The 14,347-nt window shown below is 42.9% G+C and overlaps 1 protein-coding gene across 1 annotated transcript in view; it reads left to right on the forward strand.

Annotated features, from left to right (window-relative positions):
- The window catches only part of DNAH10 (dynein axonemal heavy chain 10), a 2,725,177-nt gene that overhangs the window by 2,202,986 nt on the left and 507,844 nt on the right, over nucleotides 1–14,347 (forward strand). The window contains exon 58 of the mRNA XM_069619694.1: nucleotides 5,748–5,929. Within this exon, the coding sequence (XP_069475795.1) occupies nucleotides 5,748–5,929 (182 nt within the window). The remainder of the gene's footprint in view (nucleotides 1–5,747; nucleotides 5,930–14,347) is intronic.

The following is a 14,347-nucleotide window of genomic DNA, read 5'->3' on the forward strand; positions in this document are numbered from 1 at the left end:
CCCTGGGCTGGGGCTAGCACTAACTGGAGATTTAAATCTCAAGCATTAACTGATGTGCCCTTTGAATCCAACCTCGCAGAAATGTCAAGCTATACTTCTAGACGAACGTAGGGTCGGTCTCCTCAGCGGATATACTGATGGAGGCCTTAGAAGCTTACATTTGGGGTATAGCAATGGCAAGAGTGTGTAGGTTTCTTAGATCTTATCGGCGTGATATCCTAGAAAGTGAAGAGACTCTCTACCAGGTTCAAGCAGCGATAGATATATTTAGGGATAATGCAGCAAGGGATTGAGGTTTTTCAGTGCATCAATGGCAACAAGGTGATATGGTGAAGGTAAGCGCCAGTCAATCTGCTGGCTCGCCTGGTTAAACACGCCAGCGCGGGCGGGTGTTGTATCCCAATGGATGACTCTGGTACCCTTGTTCATACACTAGCAGTGGTCTATAAAGTATTTGAAACATTTGACTTTAAGCTGTATGCAAACAGAGAAACCTGCTCGGAAGCAGATTTGGGCATGCTTCTGGATGGGCACCCACTTAAAAATGTCATCTGAAGTTTGTTCTCAACAAGATCTCCTCATCATCCAAGAAGAAATTGCTAAAGCTATTTAAACCCTTCCTACTGGTAAGGCTCCTTGGCCTGATGGCTTAACGGCAGAGTTTTATAAGCACTGCCCTGGTGCTTTATCTGCATGGTGTGTGGGTGTAGTCCTTGGAGGCTGGAACTCCCTAGTACCATGAGGGAAGCTTTGATTACAGTGTTATTGAAGCCCGAGAAACCGGCCGACCTTTGTGGTTCATATAGGCCCTTTCTTTGATGAATTCAGATGTCAAAATCTTTGCTAAAATCTTAGCCACTCGTCCGTCTCGCTACATGCCTTATAATAATACACCCTGATCAATCAGGCCTCATACTGTTATGCTCCACTGCACTAAACTTGCGCTGCCTCTTCAATGTTCTGGGTACGATTGATCTGAAGGCTCAGGCAGTTGCGGCCATGCTTGATATACAAAAAGCATTTGACTCTGTTTCGTGGCGTTGCTGAGGATGTGGTTTTGGCCAGAGTTTTATATCTTTTGTGCGCCTTCTCTATACCTCTCCCATTGCACCGCTTTGCACCAATGGGATACTGTCGGCTCTGTGAGAAACCGACTGGTATCTCACTGACTAGTCCCTTGGAATCTGTCATCCAGGTGGCCGGGGCACGGCCATCGCTATTAGATCCAGACCCTGGGGTTGGACCAGTGTGGGAGGATCACCTGGATGAGGGGTCCCTGGGGAGTGGCAGTGGGGCACGCAGAGGAGAGACACGGCATCCCTGTACCCATTTCCCTGTAGAACACCCTCATTCCATGTACTATCTAGGAACGTTATCCCCCCTTTCCTAGACACACTCTGCTGCACGGACAAAGCGCTTCAGGGAAAGACAGACTCACCCACAATCAGTCTGTTTGACATGTCCCAATATCAGGGTCAGTCAGACAGGCACTTACCTTTAACGACTCGCATCTGAATCCGGTTACCCTTCCTCATTGGGATAAAAGGCAGAGCATGAGAACACCCAGAGAGCATGTCGAGAAGGGCAACCGAAGCGAGCAAGGCCAGCAGAACGGAAGGGCAGGAAATCCCGGGAAGGCAATGCAGATAAGGAAGCAGAGCAGACGGGATCAGGGGGCGAACGAAAGGCTGTGGTCCTATCAGCTGCGAGGTGAAAGTCACTACAGAATCCCAAAGGGGCAACTTCCTGCCACTGCAGAAGCTCACAGCGGTACCTCCTTCATGTGCGGGGTGAGGACTTGAAAGGAGGCTAGCCGTGCTGGGCCAAAAGCCTTGATTGAACGGAGGTCTTTATAAACTATATCAGCCGCTGCCGGTGAGTGAAGAGGGAGACCGGCTTGTGATGTTGAATGAAAAGGACGTTAACGTTTGAAGTGCTTCTTTGGTAGTCGAGAAACTGCGAGTGAAAGCACATTGTAGCAAGAATGAAGAATGATGAGATTGTGCATGTGAGAGAAGCAGTGAGAGAAAATACCCAAGAAAGGAGGCGAATAGTCATAATGGTCATACTAGAAGAAAGTCAAGGGTACAAGCTACCTCGTCCAGTCGAAAGTCTTTGACAAGAAGTAAAAAGAACTGCAGATACCAGAAGGCCTCGGGAAAGGAGGCCGGTATAAACCTTTGAACTATATCCAGTATTGTGGAATGCGCGTAGGACAGCAGCCGTGAGAAAGAGAAGCTTGATTGTGCAAAGTAAATGCACTTGCTACAATATAACAGACTGGCCCGGCGAGAAGCGATCACTTATCGGAAGTCTATATCTCGAATTGGCAAGTATGTAAAAGTGAAAGCGTGGAAGATTGCAAAGAAACAAGTGTGATGCTGGCAGTTTCAAGGTGCGCACCCAATCGAGGAAAGCCAGACTGCCTACAGAGGAAGGCCTGAGCCCGGAGGAGGGGGACGTGAGTGAACCAGTGAAAGTGAACCAAATATTTGTTTTAAAAGACATTGAGTTCCTGAATGCGATACACTAGTAGAACTGGTCAAGTTAACTGAACTGTGATTTGAAGTCTACTGTGAACCCGGTGGAGGGATGCCAATTGAAAGCAAGGGAAAGTGAATCCTGCATTTTGATAAAGTGACTGAACAGTGATGTAAAGATGAAGGTGAATCCAACGAGGGGTTATCACGAGAAAGCCGCAGAAGAGGGAAATCCTGCATGTTGAGAGCTTTGGAAACGTCTTGCGCTGCCAGGCAAAAGACATTGATTCAAGGGATCCTGCCTTTTTGGAAGAAATGGCTTCGTCATGCCTATAGACTCAAGGGATGCTCACAGTCATTCCACTATTCCGCCTTGTCCTGTGAGTTCAACGTGGGGTAGGGAGTAGGTTAGTTCAGCAGTTCAGAACTACCAAAACCCTTTTGGATGTAGCTACTTTCTGGAAATTGTGTGGCCTTCAAGTGAACTGCAGTAAATCGGAGATATTTCCTCTTACTGATTCCACGATTCCGCTCCGAGACCTGTTTTGTTTTCCATGGTCTCAGCTTGCAGTGCGGTATATGGGGGACATGATAACTCATCATCATGCATCTCTGCATGAGTCTAACTATACTAAATATTTGGTCAATCTTGCGCTCAAGCTTATGTCCTGGGCCCTGTTCCCGCTGACCATCGCAGGTAGAATCTCCCTACTTAAAATGACGGTCCTCCCTAAAATTCGATCTTTTTTTCAGAGCATACCATTATGGCCTGGGAAGAAGTTCTTCAGGTAACTGGCATCTGCTATCAGCGCCGTTGTGTGTCATTAAGCTGCGATGCGCCTCAAATGGGACACTTTGGCTAGGCCGTATGCGCAGGGTGGGTTTGCTGCACCTGACTTCCAGTTATATTGGATTGCAGCACAGGCACAATGGGCAGGCTTTTGGTTTGCAGGATTAGAAACTATTCCATATGTCAGACTGAAAAATACTCAGTGGGTGGAGGAGATCTTCGATCCTTAGTGTTGCCCTCGGCACTGACAGGCCCCTCCCCTTTGATCCTTCTAGTACCACTTCTCTTGCTTGGTGTAAGGCATGGAAGCTGTTGGGAATTGCACATCTCTATCATACTAACTTTCCACTGTGAAATTGTGATTCGGCTTTCCCTAAAGTGGATGGGGTCACTGAGTGACGTTGGGCTCAAGGAGGGTTTGGTGAACTGGGGAATATGTTTTTGAAAACGAACTTTATGCAAAAAAATGGCATTCCTGTACTCGCGCAATGCAGATCCTTGCAAGGGCTTCAATACATGGGTGTCTGCAGAGTATTTAGGAACCACTGGGTGGGTTTTCCTCTTGTGCCCGAGAGCTATCCTTTGCTGGGATATATTATGAAAGCTTATAGCTCCCCTGGTGTGGTTTCTTCACTATACCGCCTGATATAGGACTGCATGCTGCAACAACTAACAGAATTACGAGCTAAGTAGGAAGACATGGATTACAGATGTTATCTGGAGGGAAATGTGTGCACAGACTTGGGTGGTCTCTTTCAACTCCCGATTTTGGTTGATGCAACTCAAAATCCTTCACAGATATCATTACTCGCTGGCAAGATTGAAACCGTTTTCTCATACTGCTGCCGGTATTTGTCCTAGGTGTCAGGGGGTGGATGCTGGGTGCTTTCACATGATATGGTGCTGTCCCATGCAAGATGATTATTGCAATAGTGTCTGCACTGTACTCACTGATATGACGGACATCAGGCTAGACGCCATACCTATGCAATGCATTTTCCAAGTCTACGAAGACCATGGGTGGAGTGGGCGAAAACTGGTGAGTTTATGCCCGTCGCTCGCTATGCAGTGTTTGCTACTACGCTGGTCTAAACCCACTGTACACTCAACTAGCCAATGGCTTAAGACTGTTGCCTGTGGGGCAATACTGAGGAACAATGGGTCACTATGCACCAGAGAGGAACTGCCCAAATGACATTTGGTCTCCCTTTAAGACCTACCTAAGTCGCAGGGGCGAGGACCCCCACTAGATATGCTCCTTCTGCATCCCCTGCACAGTGTTTTGGTGCCTCCCTTTATGGTTTTGTCCCAGTCATGTGTATGGTTGCATTGATTACATAGGCAATCACCTCAAGGTTATTGCCTATGTATCTGTACAACATTCATAATTCCTGTTGATTTACATGTATATGCGTGTACCTATGACCAATGTAATGCTCTGAATCACGTGCCATAATAAACAAAGTAAAAAAAAAAAAGAATACTCTTGCAGACCTTGATTTGCCCGATCTTGGTCTGGCCCGTCTATCAATAATAAAAAGACTCCAATGCTGCTAAGAAAGTGCTGCCATGAAATCGGCTAGAATAAAATGGTGGATGGTGTTCATGGGGTTACATTTAGGCATAGGTTATCTGGAACACAAGCTCACTTTTGGTTTTGAGGTTAACCTGGATTGGATCTCACCCCGCATGCCCGATCTTTGTTCCTGGAATTTAGATTAGGAATACTTAAGGTTGCCACATTTACTAAGACTTGGGATATTACAAACACCAGTACCTGCTCTCCATGTGGTTGGCACGATGAATCAGTGATTTATTTTTTGCTGCTCTGCGAAGCACTTTACAGTTTTGAGAAGACCCTTGTTTCGTGCTCGGAACATCCCTTGTACTGCGGATGCCATGAAGTTGTTCAACTCTACTAATAATTGAGAGGTGGTGCACTGGGTGGCAAAATATATCCAGAGAGCATGGTTGAAGCGTAGCAAATTGATCAAAGGATTTTAAACGTACACATTAAGTACATTATTAACTATTTTATTGTTTGTTGTGTATACATGAATTGTAATAACGCTTTATTGGATGCTTTACATTTTCTCATTTTCGATACAGGTTTTTTAAAATGTATTCATGGATATGATGTGTTTTGTTACTTCTTAATTTGTAAGTCTTTATGTGAGCTGCTGTTTTGTATACTGTACTGTGTACCTAATGATTTATATCGAATAAAGGTCAATAATGATGATGACTTCTTGAAAACACGACCACTTCACATATTTCCCCCTTACTTTTAAGAAAGTGAACACTCTACAACAAGCTGATACGGTAGCATTACATGCTATATAAAATTGGATGCACATTCTTGAACCTCTGCAATAAGATACCTATTACAAAACCTTTCTGAAGTCATTTCCGAGACTAGATCTCCACATTTGCTTTCCTGGGATCTGGCATTAATTATTTTTTCTTTTAATTTGTAGGTCCTTTGCTAAACCACCAAAGGCAGTGCAAATGGTCTGTGAGTGTATCCTTGTGATGCGAGGGTACAAAGAGATCAACTGGAAAACAGCCAAAGGAATGATGTCAGATCCCAATTTCCTGAAATCGCTGATGGAGATTGATTTTGATTCAATTACTCAGGGTCAAGTGAAAACTGTGCGAGGTAAATCTATATTGTATATATATGCAACAAGTGTAACTGTCAGTGTTTTGTGTTCTTTGTGCATTGAAGTACCAATGCTCCAACAGATAAGTAGAAACATCTCCCTTATAAATGAACATAACTGCAGGGATTAAGTGCAATGCAGTGGGAAACAGGATATTGGTGGTTGGAACTAACCTAAAACTTCTTTTCTGACTAACAGATGTGACAGTGCCACCTATTTGGGACCATGAAGGGGAACTGGTTCCCTGTTTCTTGGACAGTCTGGGCCTTTGTGAAAGTCCCTTTCAGTACCAACTGCATACAACATTCATATTGGCAACTACTTCTCTGGACTTGAGATTGAAGGTGGTCTTCCCCACCAGACAAAGGCTACAAAAGACCCAGCCAAGAAAGCAGGAGAACTACTTCTACCTAGCGATTCAATGATGTGGGGAGTGACCCCCAAGCCTCCTTTGTTCGAGAGACCCTCTTTTGAACAACATTGAATTGCTGAAGCTATCTTAACTACTAATTTTAGTTTGTTCTTTTCTTATGGCCAGTCCTTGTAAAGTTCTGAATAAATTAAGTTGGCTACATTCCTGCATTGGGCCTTTTTGTGGCGTTCACCCAGCTTATAGATAGAGAACGCAGTGAGGCCCACAAAATTCAGTGTGAAAAACCAGAGGGTGTTTCACTGCCTAGACCCCGGGGTTCCCTTACACAGGTGGCGAGGGCACGGCCATCGCCTTTGGATCCAGACCCTGGGGGTGGACAAGTGCGGGAGGATCTCCTGGGTGAGGAGTCCTCAGGGAGTGTGTGAGCAACGCCTGATGGCGAGATATGGTATCCCCCCTATTTTATAGGATATTCCAACTTCCCAGATCCCCCCTTTTCTACGCAAACACAGAGCCGAGGAAGAGGAACAGGAGGTTTAAGGCTGAAAGGAGTACCACCCATGCAATACATTGGACATGTCCCACTAATAAGATCAGGCAGGGTCAGGCACTTGATATTAATTACATACACCTGGTACCTATTCGCTCTACCCACATGGTTAAAAGGTGGAACACTGAGACACACACTGAGCAAGGCGATGCATGAGAAGTAGCAGTTCTTCCAGGGTGACTGTGAATCAGGTGGAGCAGGGCGACAGGCCGGGGGACGGAACCGAGATATGAAGAAACCTTGGACACCCCGGCGAGAGATCTTTACCTCCAAAGGGCCTTGAAAGGTGCGCACAGAATCCCAGCTAGAGAGAAAAGACAAGCCTCTTGTGTGTTTCAAGGATACCAGCCACCCTGCTGGGTGAACGGCAGAGTTGGGGAGGTGCAGCGGCAGTTGTGGTATCATCCATGACTTAAGGATCAAAGCAGTGAAAGACAAAAAATTAACATAGCTGGTCAGTTGATGAAAGCAATGTCTGTGTTAAATGAAACTTGACAGCAACAGTAGCCCACAAATGATGTTGAGTGTGTGCTGATAAGACGCAAGAGTAAGCAAAGCATTGTAAAGAACTGTATATTAAAGATACAAAGTAACAGAGCGGCCCAATGAAAGAATATTGCCCAATGAAAGTCTCTGTGAAATGTCTGATGCCATAGAAACGCTGAGAAGAGAAAGAAACTGAGATGTAAGATTTGAACTGTTGTTAGGTTTGATCCCTGCAGAGGGGAAACCTGAATGTAAGAGTTTTCTTTGAACTTTTACGTTTAATCCCGGCAGAGGGTTACCTGGTTTGAACTTTGAAATAAGTACTGTGCTCAAAACTACATTTACCAAGAGGCCTTAGTGTAGGAGAGAAAAAGTGACGTTTGAGTCAGGGCAAAGTGGTCATGCCTCGGTAAAAGCAAAAGCCTCGCAGTTTCAAAAGTCTTCGACAGCGGAAGGAAAGTGAAAGGAGGCTTGAGCCCAACGGAGGGAAGCCTATGAAGGTGTGATTGAAGCTTGGGCAAGGGAACCCCTACAAATTGTGATTGAAAGGTCTGAGCCCGGCGGTGGGAAACCTGTACTGGTAACTAGAAGGCAACAAACTTTTGTTGAACTCTATTATAAGCTAAAAGGTGATCTGGGCTCGAGTGAGAGAAAGCCGAGAAGTCCAGCGGATAAACTAGTGACTTTTCGTGGAAGGCCAAGTCGGCCCTGGTTTACGAAATGAACTACATCCTTGTGTCCGAAGCCAGAGTGTGTCGCAAGGTCCAAGTGTACCACCTTACCCCGTGCTACAAAACATGGCGAAGGAAGTTTACTCAGCCATACTGACATTTCTTTTGAACTCTGATTTTCCTTTTTGCATTACACATTCCCTTTACACATTTATTGTATTAGATGTCAAAGATGACATTTGTGATGTCATCTTTGATGTCCTGGGTGTTAGTCTTAGCAGTGCACGGTGGTGGCGCGAGTTATGGTTGCTTAGCGTACCATAACTGGTGAATTTCTGAGGTTTTTAGGTTTGACCTGTAACCATAACGTCACTGTAAACATGTTTTAACATTGAATTTCATAGGTTTTTATTAGTGAAACTTAACCATTACGTCCCTGTAACTAAATGTTTTCATTGAAGTTTATAGGTTTTTATTAGTGCAACTTAACCATAACGTCCCTTTAATAAAGATTCTTCATATATATCTTGGTTTTAACTGGCCTAAAGATAGAGTGGACGAATAGCCCCAAAGCCTAGCCTTGGAGTTATATATGGGATCGATATACAGGCAGGAGTAGTAGTAGATGGAGACTACAGAGTTGATGTAAAGTTCCTGTTGCACAGTTATTATTATTTATTTGTATTGATTCATTATGAACCTTTCCAAAACATATAAGACATATGAGCATATTAGACGTATAAAACATGTTAAACAGGTGAGACTTCTAAAACATACATTTTCTAAATCATACATTTTCTAAAAACATGTATCCACGACTACAATGTCTTGGCATCAGAACAATTAAACTGATAAAACAATTCGAATTTCAAGAACTTATAAAACATGACATGATCTTGAACATGGCCTCTGGTCATATAATTTTACATTTTCAACATATGGTATCTCATTGTCCAAACTTACATAACTTTAACCTAAGGACACAGCCATTTGATATGATATTTTATTGAGTTTTCTTACATAGTGACCTCAACTCTTTTCTTTCACATGTCATATCAATAAGTTTTTATCTCTTTAAAATCTTCTCTACGACACTTAAAGCAACATAATTGCTTTAAAATGTCTTTCATTACGTTTTATCGCATCTAGCAATAGTCTTAAGTAAAACCAAACAATACAGGATTATTTTTTCAACTGTGTGAGCATGCATTAGTCCAGTATTTTAATATTTTGCTCCAGATCTTATAACGCGCTATATGTACCGATTGGAGATGAGAATTTAAGCAAAACTTCCAAAATTCATTGCTTTTTATAGCATTGTAGTTGCTCCCAAAACGGCCCAGAGTAGTCGTATAGAATGTTCCCATTTTAGGGCATAGTGTCAAGAAGTGTCTTGGAGACTCTGTTAGGCTGTTGATTACACACTCGACAAATTCTTTGTTCAAGAGGAATGTTGATATAACTACCTTGCAATGCAAGTACTGGGAGTTGATTCACACGCAATTTAGTCACAAAGTTTCGAACAGCTGGACTGGGACATTTCAATAAGTACTGTTATGTTTTGTGATATTGAATAGTACATATGTATTTCAAATTATGCAATGTTTGAAGATGCGAATAGTTATTAATCCAGTCCCACTGTTCAAGTTTTTGTTTGAAGATAGCCTTCAATATTACTAAGTTTGTACCGTGTGTGTAATCAGGACTCCAGCACGTCTTTGAAACATTCGTCATTTTGCTTTACGAAGTTAATGAAAGCTTTTTAATCATAATTTATGGCCATAAATTGTAACAGTGAGCCTTGGGGAGAGCAGCGAGATTTAATATAAAGAGAACGTTTGCAAATTAAGGCCTGGTTCTTCAATGAAACCAGTCCCAACTCCAGGCGCAGATATGCCATTGTAGTAGAAGGGGACAGGTGCAACAGCTTTCTCCAAAATGTACCTTCCACTAAATTAAGCTATGCAAGATCTTTAACGGCTAAGGCCTCAAGACCATATAATATGGCAGGTGTGAAACATTGCTTGTATAATTTAATGATGCCCTCAATCGAATACACTGCAGTTTGATTAGCAAATTTGCTAATCAGGCATGTTAACTGTCTTGCTTTCCTTTTTTTGTTCTCTACAATAGTAATAGTCACCAGCCGCACTCAACTCAAATCCCAAATAGGGGTAGATATCAGCATACTCAACATTATGGGAATTAATCTGAAAGTTTACTCTAGCGTGCCTACTGCCAACTACCAACATGATTTTGGTCTTATTCACAGATAATTTTGTTCTGCAAATTCAATGAGGACCTTGAATTTATTTTTGGTACCTCTTATTTTCCAATCTAGCAATACAAGATCATCAATATACAGTAGGCTTGCAACGTGTCTAGGGCCGAGCTTGCCAGAACATCTCTAGGCATCCAGGAATTTAGCTGGTAAATCAGCTATACACAGATTGACCAGAAGGGCGGCTAAAATACAGCCTTGTCTAGCCCCTCTGTTCACATCTATAGGAGATGTTACTGTACCAGTGTTGTCGAGCCGGACTCTTACATTATTGCCAGAGTATAAATGTATGATAATAGACAGTAGGTTCGCTGGGCAACACCATGATCGCAGCTTCTACCATAGAATGGCCCTATTGACAGAATCAAATGCAGCACTAAAATCCACCCAGATTATGTAGAGGGCAGGCTTACCCTTTTGAGCAGCTTTGCTTATTAATACATCTAATAACCTTATGTTATGAGTGGTTGCAGAACCACGTTGAGAACCGATGTGGGTATCATGCAGTATGTTGTTCTCTCCCACCCAAGTCTGGAGTGATTTTAACACAAAAGTGATGAATAATTTGCCAGTTACATCAATCGAGGATAATAATCGATAGTTTTCAGGGCATAATCTATTGCCTTTTTTGTGTATTGGTAAAAGGATGTCTGACTTCCATGATGGTAGAATAAACTTTTCATAGCACACCTTACCGAACACGACATGCAACGCCCTTGCCCATGCCTCTGGTTCGGAATTAAGATTTAAGAACAGCGTTAGATAATCCAATTGGTCCAGGTGCTCGTGAGCTCTTCAGCTTTATTATTGTTGTATGAATTTCACTGAAACTAGGGGAAAATAGCCAAGTCCCCTCATAATCGTTTTCAAAACCAGACTCTTGTGTGGACACACATTTTGACAAGGCATACTCCTACGTCCTGTCCTCCATACTGTATGGGCAACATGGATGTCATTTAGGGGTTGCCAGGGGTCTCAACTGTGACCCCTGAAGTCTCCCTTGCTACCCCTTAAAAAAAAGAAAATACTTTTTTTTTCTTCATTGAGACTCCTCGTCTGTGGCCAGCCGCATGTAGCTCTTTGTTTCTGGAATGGCTGGTTTTCTGGTAGCTATAGCCAGTAAAATAGCTATAGCTGATAAGATAGCTCAGTGGGTTAAGCGCTCGCTGCTACGATGCAGGTTCGAATCCCAGCAAGGCCAACTCAGCCTTTCTCCCTGCTGAGGTTGATAAATGAGTACCAACACAGGTTTGGTGATATTTTATGTATAGTTCTATATGAAGTGCTTAAGCACATGTGCAATATAATAACACATACATCATTATCGTTTGGCCTTGGACGTCTGCTTCCATTCACAGTATGGTAATATGGGCCTATACGCACTGATATTAACGATGCATATGTTGATCCAGTCTAGTATGCAATGTATATCACTTTACAGTGATATTGTAACCATATCTTTCATAGTGTACTTAGAAACAATGCTATGTGATGCCACTTCCTGTTTTGTAAATGGGTGAAAGGTCGTGTTCCATCACTTCCCGGGATGTCACTTCAGGGTGGGGTTGGATGACATCACTTTCTGTGATGTCATCAGAGGTCAAGGTTTGTGTGATGTCACTTCCGCTACCCCTGGCATTTTGATGAAATGACATCCCTGATGGGCGTCCCTCGCTAGGGACGGAAGACGGACCATTTCACCAGAAAAATCAACTTCCCTTTTAAATTTAGATGTGCGCGGGGCGCGACCATGGGAGCATGCGCTCCCCTGACTCCACCCACTTGCGCCACACCTCAGTCCTCTTTTCCTTTTCGACGGGGACGGACCGCTTTCACCAGCGGTCCTGGGGTAGGCCTCTGGCCTAGCAATTCCACATGCTCTTCCCCAGAGAAGGACTCGTCTTCTTTTTTTTTGTGTTTTTTTATTTTTTATTATTATTGATTTAGTTGAATAAACAAAAATAATCAACCTTTCAATAGTTAATCATCAACAAAGATCAAGAATAAATATACTTAAGAACGCTACATCAGAATACAGAAACACTAAAAATAAACTAGATGCATAGTTTAAAATTTCTATTACACCACTTATTAACTTCAAAATGATCACATCTATTTGATATTTCAAGGACTACAGTTTTCTCACAGTTCCATGATAAATCAAACCAGACTCAACCAAGTCAGAAATTTTACAATTGCAACTGTTAGAGCATTACGGGTGGTGCAAACAATTCCACAGAATGTCGTGTGCTAATATTCTTAGTTCTCCAAAGTGCATCTTAAGATGTAGATTTCGTTTACTGGCTAGTTCGGGGCATACAATTAGCAAATACTTTACAGTTTCAGGCTGGCCAATAACTTTGCAAAATCCACAAACCTTTTCAGATTTTGGTATTCTTTTCCACTTTGCCATTAAGTCTTTTGTCTGGCATAGGTTTAATTGGAATCGTAGATATGCGGACCTGCTGTACTTTGGGGATGGAAATATAACCAGCTAAGACTCCATGGCTCTAAGCTTCTTCAGACATAGGGATTCGCATTGAAAGTGTCATGGCTGAGACATGATTTGCGAGTAGTCATTTGGCTGAAGTTTTTGTTTCGCCCGAGTTGGATTGTTGATCAATAGTTCTGGGACAATGTCTGCTGCTGTCATGATACTAATGTTTCGTTGTTTCCATTTAGCTACACATTGATGTTCCAAGGTTGTTAGGTAGGATGACAGAATGTGCAAAAAAGTTCCTGCTTTCGAGTTTATCAAACACTTCCTATAGAGGCGACATAGTTTCCATGCGTACATATCATGCAAGGAAAGTAAGCCTAACTCATGCCTGATAATGCACATTGGCTGTGACTGAGGCAGCAATAATACATGCTTACAGAACAGACCTTCCAAATGAAGTCAGAACAACTTGGATTTCAGGGCTTTGGTCTCTGCACTGTACAACACTGTTGATGTAACCTTCCTATTTATAAAAGGTCATTAGAGCTGAATAATAGAACTGTCCATACTTTTTATCAATGATACATGCCTGTGTGATGGCTGTAATCATTTTTATTTTGATCTCTGCATAATACTGATAATCGACAGTATGATTATTTATGTTTATTCCTAAATTTCGGTATTCATTAATCACCTCGAGTTTGGTTCCATGCAGAGACCAATCATAGCGATGCTTGTAATTTCTTTGCTTTGCATTGCATTGCATAATCTTCATTTTTTCTCATTTATCAATAGATGGTTGTCATTGGTAAAGTTCTCCAATACAGTTAATAAATTCTGTAGGCCTCTTGGGGTTTTTAGATAAAAGGACCAGGTGGTCTGCATAAAATAGCCAGGACATTGAGTGCTGCCCTAGCTTGTGGGAGGTGGTGGGGTCCCATATGACTTCTCTAAGTTTGGGTCCTAAATCTGATATAAAAAAAAAAAGCGCTGAGGCTAAAATATATCCTTGTTTCAGTCCTCGTGAAGTGTGTATCGGATGAGACAACTTGCCATCCAGCATCAAGCGGATTTGCACCGTTGTGTCAGTGTGCAGTTGTGTTAAGAGAGCTAAGATGGAGTCTGGGCAAGCTGCTTGCGATAATTTGCTAATTAACAATTCCCTAGATATTGAATCGAATGGAGACCTAAAATCTACAAAGGCTATGTAGATTGGCTGATTTCTTCGTAGACAGTGCGCTTTTAGAGTGCTTTTATTGTGCTAATGTCACACTCACCTGTGTCTCTGCAGGAGCGATGGACGAGCCTCCCTTGACCCCGAGTCTTCACTTTCCCTGTTTCACCCGGAGGTATACCTGTCAAATACAAGGTGTACACTCAGACCTGAATTCACCCGATTCCCCTGGGCCCTTCCCTTCTCTGTGTGCTGTGATGTCCCCCTATGGGCTTACCTTGATCTTTAGTAGGGTGTGCACTCCATCCTGCATTTGCAGGGTCGTGATTCACTCATGTGATTGGTGCCAATGTCTGTAGGCTGAGTTCAGATGCCAAACGCTGTTCTCCAGCATGGAGTCTGGCATGGATTCACATGCTCATGAATATTCCCCGTCGTC

Source organism: Ambystoma mexicanum, chromosome 10, assembly GCF_040938575.1.
Source record: "Ambystoma mexicanum isolate Mex_15411 chromosome 10, UKY_AmexF1_1, whole genome shotgun sequence".
Classification (NCBI taxonomy): domain Eukaryota; kingdom Metazoa; phylum Chordata; class Amphibia; order Caudata; family Ambystomatidae; genus Ambystoma; species Ambystoma mexicanum.